This window comes from Abramis brama, assembly GCF_963993115.1.
Source record: "Abramis brama genome assembly, chromosome: 7".
Lineage (NCBI taxonomy): Eukaryota > Metazoa > Chordata > Actinopteri > Cypriniformes > Leuciscidae > Abramis > Abramis brama.
In genome coordinates, this window is record NC_139969.1 from 3,339,643 (window position 1) to 3,352,100 (window position 12,458).

At 33.5% G+C, this 12,458-nt stretch overlaps 1 protein-coding gene across 2 annotated transcripts in view; it reads left to right on the forward strand.

Moving 5' to 3' along the window:
- The first annotated feature begins 10,983 nt into the window (after positions 1 to 10,983).
- The window catches only part of tpm4b (tropomyosin 4b), a 26,589-nt gene continuing 25,114 nt past the window's right edge, over positions 10,984 to 12,458 (forward strand). Inside the window, exon 1 of one of the 2 annotated variants that reach the window (XM_084121033.1) lies at positions 10,984 to 11,501. In XM_084121033.1, the coding sequence (XP_083977159.1) occupies positions 11,388 to 11,501 (114 nt within the window). In that variant the 5' untranslated portion in view covers positions 10,984 to 11,387. The remainder of the gene's footprint in view (positions 11,502 to 12,458) is intronic. The other variant, XM_084121034.1, reaches the window with a different exon arrangement.

Consider the following 12,458-nt stretch of genomic DNA (forward strand, 5'->3'; position numbering starts at 1 on the left):
GAGATCTCATTTGTGATTCTTTTTCTCTCTGTGATCTTCAGTCCTCATTCGGTTTATGCAGCTGTCAATTGTATGATAAAAGCTGAATATTACCACATTTATGGTAATAAATAGAACATTTTAGGGATTCCCATCATGGGATTTAGTTTCAGTTAATTAATTCTGTTTGAATTCATTGATAATCTTAATTAAATTTGATGAATTAAACAGCTCGCAAACACTTCATCACTAGAAAAACTGAAATAACCCTTTAAACATGAAAATATTAAGACCTTTCTCATTATATAGAACCATAAAGAGTTGTATAAAAGTGATTCAAGAACACACAGGTATTGTTTTATCACTTCAAACCTTTCCTGTAAAGGGTGTTTGTGCTATTTGTATTTACAATAAATGATATATTTTGCATCATATATGCATTTCTATCTTTCTATCTAATGCTGTTAAATCCAACTGACATTCAAAATGCACCACAAAATGCAATATGTGAAATCTGGGGGGAAAATCGCTCAGAAATTGCTAGTAAATTTCACAATTAATTACTCAGGAACACTAAGTAACACGCTAAAATAAACATGAAATTTTAAAGTTTCTTCTTGTAAAACATCCTCCAATTATCTTTAACGTACAACTTTGAAAAATATTTTCTTTTTTCTTACAGTAATGATTATGTTTATATGTTTAGATGTTTATATTAACAGGAGGTCCTTCACTAAACAGGCTCACTGGGTTTCCATCCGGTCTCACCAGAGAATCCCTTAAATCAAACGTCTCTGTAACCCGCAGAGACTCAGTGTCATCTTTCACTGATCAAACATAATCATAACAGCTTTAAGAACACAGAGGGAACCCAGTGTTCACATTCCGGTACATTAACCTTTGCAAAAACTTTATGACCGGGAAAATTGTTGGCTATATGCTGAAAATGATACGACAACTGAGAGACTTTTGTAATCTCTGCAAAACTAGGAAAGATGAATGTTGTTTTAATGTGATCTTATATAACAAACATTTTTAAAAAAGAGTTGAAATCTGTTAGTTTTCATAAAAATCTCAAAAGAGGCTGTAGTGCATCATCGGGTCTGTCTGTGTTTCCTGAAGCTGCAGATAATGTGCCTTGAAGTATCATCATGGGATATGAATATGATAATCATTCAGATTCAAACATTATAAGCAAATAAGACCCAATAAGTCAAATACTATTTCAGAATTTCTTTATGTACTATAACGCCCCCTGCTGACAAGATAAAGCACTCCTCTTCTGTGATGCCTGAGGTTTTGAACTGAGAGTGAAGAGTGTGTGATTCCAGATCTCACCGCTAGAGGGCAGCTGTCAATCAGCAATGACGAATCATTCCTCACCAGGGTTACCAAGAATATGACTTTTGACCTCTGATTTAGGAAAAGCTAACTATGGGCTGTACATTTTTACCATAATGCATGAAATCTGTTTTTTTTTTTTTTTTACATGTCAACTCTATGAATTGAATATACGTTTTTGTTAATTCACTGATAATCAAACTCTATTAATTTAAACATTAGGTTCATAAAATGAAAATGACAGCAGAAGACTAATTCAAAATATTAATAAAAACGAGTATAGTTTTAGTATCTCAATGATACTATAGTAACACCGCCCATTATGTGTCTTTAAACATTTGTATATTGCATTACTAAATTCCATCATATCACAAAATATTAAACTATAATTAAATCTGACTTTTAAAGGGAAAGATGAAGGTGCTGTCATCATTTACTGACCCTTAAGTTGTTTCAGAACATTAATACTCTTTTTCTGGAGCACAAAGGAAAAGTTTGCGGAGGCTTTTCCATTAAAAATAAAAAGTAAAAGTTGATCATGCATGAACTGTTCCTTTAACAGTGTGAACTAATGCACTATATGATCAGCGTTTTTAAACTATTGGCCAATATGTTATTGATGACAGAATGCCAGAAGACTTTTAAGTATTTGGGAACCATGATTGACTGTATTTGAATTTCTCTGATAATGTGAATCTTATTTGTAAGAAAGCAAATCAAAGGCTATTCTTGAGGAAATTGAGAGAATTTTCGGTAAGTCAGGTTGTTCTGCAAAAGAGTTTATATAAGTTTAATTGAGAGTGTTTTAATATAACTGTGTGGTTTGGACGAGTTACATCTGTGAATAAAGTCAAATAAAAATTATAGGATCTAAGCAAATGTCAGTCGCACATTATATCAAATTGCTGTCAGAGAAAAGCTTTGGCTATAACAAGAGACACAACACACCCCTTGAGTCATGTTTTTGAATTATTACAATCACGTCATCGTTACAGAACACCAAAAGTGATTAAAGCAATATATAAACAAACTTTTGTACCAAATGCAATAAGTCTTTTGAATAAGGGGTAGGAAATGTGAATATTTTAAATGTTGATATTGTGGATGTTGTGTATTGTTAGATGGATGTTGTGTATTGTTAATTGTTTTGTGATTGTATGGCGAGGCCAAAGACCAGTTTTCAGCTAAGGCTGAACAATAAAGTACTACTAACTTATGTTTATGCCGTTATAATATGTGGAATATGATGAAATGTGACTCTGAGCTGCTGGAATTCTGGAATGTCATTTAGTTTTTCCTGTTTCAGTTTGGAGATTGTTTTATGACAATGGCAGTCCAGACTGAAACTCTATTTTATCTCCATTTCCCTGGTACATTATTTGAAAAGAAGATAATCAAAACGATCTGGGTTTCCGTTTTGAAACATTAACCGCAATAAAACCTGGAAAATAATGTATTAAGAAAGTAAATATAGGGTGAATTTTGATTTCATGTTGACATCTTTTTTTCTGTATTTTTAATCTATCAGCAATTTAAATGGCTATACCTTGTTATGTGGAATGTTAGATGTAGACAAAATGTAATTTGTACACTCAAAAAATGATATGTTGGCTTTAATTACCTTTTTTATGTCAACAGGTTCCACATAACTGGGTTACGTTAAACAAACATAACTTCGACATTTTAAGCGACCCATTTAAGTAGTCTCAGAGTGAATTTTTAAAGGCTCCCTGACATGATTCAGGTTTTCATATTTATATATTCATTCAGCCATTAAGATTTCATTTATTTTAGTGACACACAATTGAATTGATAGACTATAGGTATCAACTTGCTAGCAGTAGCACATATTAAAGGGGTGGTTGATTATGATTTCACTTTCTAACTTTAGTTAGTGTGTAATGTTGCTGTTTGAGCATAAACAACATCTGCAAAGTTACGACACTCATATTTCAAAGCAAAGGGAGATATTTTCTTTTAAAGAAATCGCTTTTTAAGGACTACAACAAACGGCTGGTACACTGAAAAAAATTTGGAGTAGGATTTACTTGAAAAAAGCTAGGCAACTTTTTTCACTCAGAAAATGCTAGTAAATTTACAAAGATTTGCCAAGTAAAAACCTAAACATATTCATCAGTAGCTTTAATTAGAAATCTTTAAGTTAAATTTACTTGGAATATGGAATTAAGTAAACTTTACTTAACCTAGTTAAGTGAAAGTAACACAGAAAATAAGTAATTTTAACTTGGCTAGTAAAAGGTTGATTAATAATATTGATTTAGTTGAAATTTCCTTTGCATAACATTTCACTCAAACAATAATATTGAATTATACCAGTCATTTATAGTATGTGCTTTACTTAGATTATCTAAGTAATTTATACTACAGCATGTCAGATGTTAAGCGTCATGTGAATGCAAAGACCTCAATACTTGGTAGACAATACACAATGACGGTAACATTTGATGGATCGTTTTTGTGTTTGAATGTGTCATTTTGAGCAGAAAATTTACTCGAAATGTCACAAAATGGCAAGTTACTAATCCTGACAACAAAAGCAATGATAAAACAGTGTAAATACAGCTGGAAACCAGTGAAAAATTAACCTCATTAATTATTCAAGGTCCAGTGCATGATGGGAACCCCAGTATCAGAAAAGCTGAGTAATTTTTACTTAATTTTATTGAGTTGATATTTACGCTTTCATTTCTACTCGCTTGAATTAAGTACTGATATGGAATTTACTTCGTTTTTTTAATTCTTGCCTGAACTAACTTTTTCATGTAAATTACATTGTTTTTTTTCAGTAGTATTTACTTCACCAAAAAATCATTTTAGACTACACGACATTCCTCCCGGGTTAGTGACATCACCAACCCTAAAATTTACATAAACCCCACCCCCTGAACACGATTTATAGATTATCAAGGCAGAATATGCTAATCAGTGACTAGAAGATAACTACACATAAGCTTCATAAATTCATCAACTAACCATTCAGAAATGTTGTCTACATGTTGTCTCGTCTTCTTGAGTCTCTCCATCTTTCTGACTGCGGTTTGAACATAAAAGGCTAAACGTTTTTGACATTTTCAGTGCATGTGTGTGTGAGGTAAAAGGACACGAGCTCTTGAAGCTCCGCCCCCTGTGCCGGGAGCAGCAGCTCATTTGCATTTAAAGGGACAGACAAACAACGGTGCTTTTTTGCTCACCCTCAAAAAGTGACAACTTTAACATGCTATATACAAATATCTGTGGGGTATTTTGAGCTAAAACTTACTACCCCTTTCTTCTTAATCTTAAATGCTAATATTATCATACTCCTTCAGGCATCACAGATAAATGTATATAAATAAGTCCACAGACTGACAAAATGCTCCACTCTTCTCCACAATGGTAATCCACTGTAATTTAAATGGTTCTAATAATTCCAATGTAATTGAACATTAAACACAATTACACATCACACTACTTCCCCTTTTCTCATTTTCTCAAAAAAACATAAAATAACACTTAATTTTAACATTTATTCTCTCTTAATTCAACCATATGCAAAGCATGCTGGGAACTAACAAGCACCGGCCAGTTTCAGTTAATGCAACACAAATCATTCATGTAATCCAACACAAACAGATTAAGTAAACTTAAAATTTACATATATTTAAGCAGATTGAACACAATCAAATTAAGTTAGGACAAAATGTATAGCAATGTTGCTTAAGCTCATTTTAATTACGCAATTTGAACAAGCAGCAAAAATATTTTTTTTCAGTGTAAGTTTAAAACATCCAAGTTAAACTTTCTAGAGAAACTATTGGATTAAGGACATTTCCCAAACACACTCAAAGTGCTTGACCAATCACAACACACTGCTCCAGCCGACCAATCAGAGCACAGTGTGCTTTTCAGAAGGAGGGGCTTCATAGAGACAGGAACTAAACAGAGCGTTACTGACAGACTGGGAAGAGAGGAGCCGCAACAATGGAGAATATGAGGAAAATAATCAACATTCAATCAGGAAAACCTGTTCTAGTAGAGCACAAAAACAACATCAAGCATAATATGACCTCTTATAAAGTTCTCCTCTTTAAAATGATAAACAAAAAGAAATACATGATAGTCAGGTGCCCCGAAAATGTGTCTTTAGGGGTTAAACCTGCACAGTAGCTTCATTTAATCATGATAATGTCTCAGTCTCATACTGGTATTGTGAAATACATTCATCTCTTTCTGCAGTGTGTCCAAAGTCCTCTGAGGTCGGATGTGTTTGGCTGAAGACATCAGCAGCATTACTATCATATCTTACACGTCCAGCTCATGTAATATGAGCTCGTGTGGCGTTCTGAAGGAGTGACTCACGGTCTACGGCAGGATCACAATGCTCACGCCGACCTCTGCTAACTCAAAACCCCTTAAAAGGGCTATAAACACGTTAAGGTCATGATCTCTCTAAATCATCTATAGCAGACGGAAGAATGCAGGATGCAGGTGTTCCTGGAGAGATTTCACGTCCCCGAGGTCTCAAACTCATTATGATCCTCATAAAACAGCTGGATTTATAATGCTTTACTCTTCTGCTATTAGAAACTCGCAAAAAAAAAAAAAAAAGACCTTGGTAACCAAAGAGTCTGCCAAAACACTGGAGTTACTGCAGTTGTAAAATCATCATAAATTTATAGTTTTATGTTCTAAATCTAAGTCTTTTTTTTATGCCAGTACCAAATTAACAATATATTGGTGGAAACTATGATGATCATGCATTTTATATTTTTGTCAGAGGGGAAATGATGAAAAGAGCTTTTCAGTCATAAGTTTGGGGTTTGAAAAGAAGCTTCAAAAGAAGTCTCTTCTGCTTATCGAGGCTGCATTTATTTGATCAAAAATACAATAAATTCACTAATATTATGAGATATTATTGCAATTTAAAATAACAGTTTTCTATGTGAATATATAGTAAAGTGTAATTTATTCCTGTGATCAAAGCTGAATTTTCAGCATCATTACTCCAGTCTTCAGAGTCACATGATCCTTCAGAAATCACTCTAATATGATGATTTGATGCTCAAGATCAACATTTATGATTATTATCAATGTTGAAAACAGTTCATATGCTGCTTCATATTTTTGTGGAAACCTTGATACCTTTTTCAGGATTCTTAGAAGCAGAAATACAATCTTATGAATGCATTTATTGACGAATTAAATGCATTCTTGCTCAATAAAACTCTTTATTTCTTTAAAAGATTCTCACTGACCCCAAACTTTTGAACAGTAGTGTAGTTTCACATATTCTGCCTGTATTTTCGGTATATTTTTCAAACTTAAAGCTAGAAATTATCTTCCTAATGAACATCGAGTCCAGAATAAATGAGTCTTGCATTCTGAATATGTTATTAATACTGCATAAATGGACAGCCAGTCATAAGTTGTTCCACAGCCGGAGAAGCACAAACACCCTTGAACTTTAAACGTGACTGTGAATGAAGGATGTGGACGGATCCGAGGCTCCTCCGGGACCGCTGGAAGCTCGTGAGCTCAGAGATATAATAAGGAGCTGTTACAGAAACACATCTACTACTTGTATTTGAGTTCTTGCAGCTCAACTAACAGCGCTGGTCGAGTTTACAGCTTAAATGGAGAGTTCATTTGGATTCAAGTGTCAGATGAACCTGTCATAACCTATGGAGCTGATGATTCTGGTGTGTGTTTTATATTATATGAACAGAACAGAAGCAACAGCTGAACACACTGTATGTCCACTGCATGTTAACATTTTAAGTACAATCAACTTGGATGTACAAGTCATTTCAACAGAAATTATTTTAAATAGACTTAAAAAAGAGTTGAATCTAGTATAACATAAAACAATTTTTTATTTATTTATGATTTTGCCTGTTATTTTACTGAGATACTAGTTTTTATCACTAGTTAAAAAAAATAATATATATATATATATAGCCTATATATATATATATATTTTTTTTTTTTATAATATATATATATATATATATATATATATATATATATATATTCCATTTTCATCTTACTTGAAGTTTAGTAAATCTGTTGTGGGTTTTAATTTGAGCTATTTTAGTACATCAAGTTACACTAAATGAAAACAAGAAGTGCTTCCTTGATAAATAAAGTTAATTTTTATATATTTTATGTTATTTCAGTTTACTTTATTTCAAGTAACAAAAATGTTTTTAATGGTTTTAGTTTTAGCTTTTTAACTACAATTACCCTTTTTTTTTTTTTTTATAAATATGTCTCTGGGTTTTATTTTATTTTTTGAGTTTCAGTTTTAGCTTGTGTATTTCTAGTGTAGACGCTGTTTCCAGACGTGAAGTGTTTGCTGTCGGTCTCGGGCTTCATTCTCAGGACCTCAGCTATGCTCTTGACTCACAGTATCAAATCCGTCTATTCCCAAGGTGCCCACATGCTTTTTTGGGTGTTTTTACCATAAAAGGGGATGAGGAGAGTGGATGCACTTACTGTGGGAGGATCTTTTCCCTTTCAGTGATACAACTACTCTCTCTCTCTCTCTCTCTCTCTCTAAAACAAGTATTTTTGCATTTCTAAGATGCTATTTCATGTCTTGAGACTATTGTTGTTTTATTTTAATTCCATTGCTCTCATTCTAGTTGGTTGAGAAGTCTTTAAGTCAAAGTCTCTCTCTCTCTCTCTCTCTCTCTCTCTCTCTCTCTCTCTCTCTCTCAATCAGGCCTATGTTTTTAGGTTTGGTAGCTTCTCAATTGAGGGTGGGGTATGCATATTACAAGCTGGTGGAATCTCTGCCAAAGTTTATAGAATTATGGGGAATAGATGAAGTATTATGTACACTGTATGATAATGAATTGGTTTTGAGGTTTAAAAAAAAAGAAGGAAAGAGAGTGTAATCTAATGATTTATTTTGATTTATTTTTTGTGTATTTTGAGCCACAAAATCACTTTCCAGAACATTCTCCTTCACGGCTCCATGCTGGTGGAATGCTCTCCCTCCCTCATCCGGAATGCAGAATCCCTGGCAACATTCATAAGACTCAAAACTCATCTCTTCCATGAGCACTTAACCTCATTAAAAAAACAAAAAACAAAACAATTCTTTCCTTTTCCTTTAATCCTCCCTTATCGGGCTTATGCTACCCTGAACAATGCCTGAACCTCATTTTTTGAGCATTTCTTGCGTTGTTTTTGCCTCTTCATGATGACTCGCTTAATTTAGTCCTAAATTGTAAGTCGCTTTGGACAATGTCGCTAAATGACTAAATGTAAATGTGTATGCTTTTGTAAATCTTTTGTAATAATAGCAAGTCAGTTGTAGTAATAAAGGTGAACTTCTGAAATCAAGAAAACCTTTTGGCCATGTGGTCATTTGACAATAACAGCATGCAATACAATATAGTTTCCTCAAGCTGCATGGACGACAATAAAGTTAAAGTTAAAACTCAACACATCTATCATTGAAAGGTTTGTGGTTGGTACGATTTAAGTATTTTCTGCTCATCAAGGCTGCATTTATTTGATCAAAAATACAGTAAAAATGGTAAAATATTATTACAATTTAAAATAGCTGTTTTCTATGTGAATATATTGTAAAATGTAATTTATTCCTGTGATCAAAGCTGAATTTTCATCATCATTACTCCAGTCTTCAGTGTCACATGATCCTTCAGAAATCATTCTAATATGCAGATCTAATATGCAAACATTTCTTTTTATTATCAATGTATAAAAAGTTGTGCTGCTTCATATTTTTGTGAAAACCTGAATAGAAAAGTTAGAATAGAATAGAAATAGAAAATAGAAAAGAAAATGAATAGAAAGTTCAAAAGAACAGCATTTATTTGAAATAGACTCTTTTGTAACATTATAAATGTCTTTAATGTAACTTTTGATCCATTTAATGCAGCCTTGTATAATAAAAGTATAATTTTTTTTCATAACAAACTTTACAGTTATTTTTATTCAGGGCTACTGGTCCTCTAAGCAATAAGATGTTTCATTATCTGAGTTTCTCATGGGACTCTTGTATCAGATCTGTCACTCATTCCTGCAGGATTACCACAGTTGTTGTGTTTCATGTTGCGCTAGGCTTTTAAAAATGTTATCGTTTCATTATGGGCTGTATTTTAAGACTCGGCAGCTGTTACATCTCCTCACCTGTCGGAGCTGAGGATCTCGAGAACATCATCTTCCACACGCGTTCCCTTCTGTGCGCTTAAAATCAGACATGTCTTTCTAAATCTGAACAGTGAGACAAGAGAAATAAATGTAATTGTGAATCTTAAGAGATTCAGTTATTCATTATTTCAAAATAAACCCTGACTGGGATGAATGTGTCTTGTATTAAATGGCAACTTACCATGTCAATAAATAAATAAATAAATAAATAAATAGACATGGAATATTGATTTGAGCTTAAATTATTTGATTATGTGAGCATTAAACGGAGTGTTGAACGGCAATTGCATGGGACAAATGATACATTCATAATAATTCATTATCCAGAATATATAGAAAACATAAGTATTTCAAAGCCCATGAAACAAATTATTTTGTTTTGCACAAACATTCCCATCTCAGTCTTTTCCTTGGCTCAGAATTCCACTTTTTCCATTTTTGTCCTTTTTCCCATAAGCAGCCTCTCGTGTCTCTGACCAACCCTGTTATTAACGCTGAAGCAAACGCCTGACTGCGGATCAAACTATATCAGAACAACCAGGAAACTCCAATGAAGATGACAAAAAAGTTTTCCATTAAATTTTTTCATGCATTTGAATTTTATATATATACGTATGTATATACACACACACACACGGACATTTTACATATTAAAATCGTCACATAAGTTTTAGATGAGATTTTTGTGCAAATTGTTTTTGTTTATATATTTTTTTTGTTTATTATTACATAAATTATATAAATAAATATATAGGCTATTAATAACATATATAATTTACTATTAAATAAATAATAAATTGTATATTATTTACATATTTATTTATGTAATTGTGTGTGTGTGTGCATATATATGCGCGCACACACACAGATTTTTTATGAGATTTCTGTGCAACATGAATGAAACAGCAAACAGGATATTTAAGATTTACTGACTACACTCAAAAAAGTTGTCAATTATTTTCTAATTTCAATTAATAGTAAAATTCTATCAAATTGAATTGAAAAATCCTTAGATATTATTCATATTTTGAAAACATATTTTGAAAACTAGAGCTTAATAAAACATTTCTGTATAAATCTTGATGGTACAATGGAACATTTCGTAGTCATAAATACATGAATAAATTTATGAATACGAATCACATAAACTGAAATGGTCAATTGACTCATTCCTTTAAACACAATCTTTAATTAAAATTCTTAATGCAAAATATGAATAATATGTAAAGATCATTCAATTCAATTTGATGGAATTTTACTATATACAATTGAAATGCGTAATCTATTTAAAAAAAAAAGGCTTTATTTATTTTAGTGTGATTGAATTAAATTACATTTTTTTATCATATTGATTAAATCATGGGTGTTAAATATCAGAATGTTAACTGAAAAATAAAAAGGACTGATGATGTCAGCTGAAAAAAAAGAAGCAGAGGAGTGACTATATTTTGATAAGACTGAGAAACTCGTTTGAAACGTACATTGATGAGTTTGTTTTAAAAAAGTAGAGTGAGTTTGCCTTGTTTAATGAAGCATGAGGAGCCAGCAAACACTCTTATACACATCTTGCCTCTAGTAGAAGATTGGTTACTCACTCCTAATATGGGAATCTGCTGACTTTTCTGTGGGTAAAAGGTTTGGTTGAGGAGGGTGTGTGTGTGTGTGTGTGTTGAGGAAGGGGAGGTGGAGGACACCAGGGAATGAGTCTCGTCTCCTCAAACTCAGGTTTAAACCATCGGCAGCAGCGTTTCAGTTCAGTGTGGACTCTCCCCGCTCTCATCTCACGAGGAAAAGCGCTGTGTTTCTCTCTCTTTGTCCAGTAGCTCTCAGCTTCCTCTTCATTCTCTCTCGGGTAACACACTCCAAGAGCAAAAACAGCAGAAATGGAGGCGATTAAGAAGAAGATGCAGATGCTGAAGCTGGATAAGGAGAACGCCATCGACCGGGCAGAACAGGCCGAGTCTGATAAGAAAGCAGCGGAAGACAAATGCAAACAGGTGAGAGGAGGACGAGGACATGCAAATCAGATCGTTGAGAAAGTACTTGTGGTACCAGTGTAATGCTTTCAGACACTATGGTATACTTTGATATACAATTTTTTTTGAAAGTTTGCATGCTTAAAAACGTTAACAAAATACTTTATATAGTGCCTTTAAGGTCGCTAGGTTGCACCACACGAAGTTGGTTTTCCTGAATTCATGCTTAAATGAGATATAGCAGCCAAAGAAACCTCTATTTCGGAGTCATTTTTCACAATATGCCATCTGAATAGTTTGAAGGAGGCATGGTTTGGGAACTCTGGCTTCATTCCCAGACCCCACTGAGGGATGATGATGGTATCCAGGGCTATAGAAGCAGCAGGAATAATCCCGAAGCGTGCCAGCTGTTTCTCTGGGCCTGAGTGTGTTTGGAGTTGTTTACATGTCTCTGGAGTGCAGCATCCCGCAAACCTCTCCACATTCCCACACATTCCAGAGCTAATGCCTGTATTATAAACATTTTCAGTTCACTCAAGACTATTTTAAAGAATATGTAAGAATTTTCATGTAATCATCGTTTTTATTATTATTATTATTATTGCTAGTGTGTAAACAGCTTGTAATCAAACTTAAAAATAAAATAAAAAAACGAGACCTTCCCTGACTTTTTTAGGTTGTCTATGAAAGCCAGACTGATTTTTATGTTAAGGACTCGGGACGTTTTTGCCGGGAAAATCATAAGGATGTGATCATGTGACGGTTACGCGCGCTCCCGAGAGCCTAGCTCTTAATTTCAATGACACATTAAATGCATGTTCACGATAATACAGAATATGAAAGAGCCGATCTGGGGTGCGTTTCCCGAAAGCATCGTTGGCCAACTATGGTCGCAGTCATCGCAATGTCCATTGAACTCTATTGGTAACGAGGGAATTTGCGACCATAGTTGGCTAACGATGCTTTCGGGAAACGCAC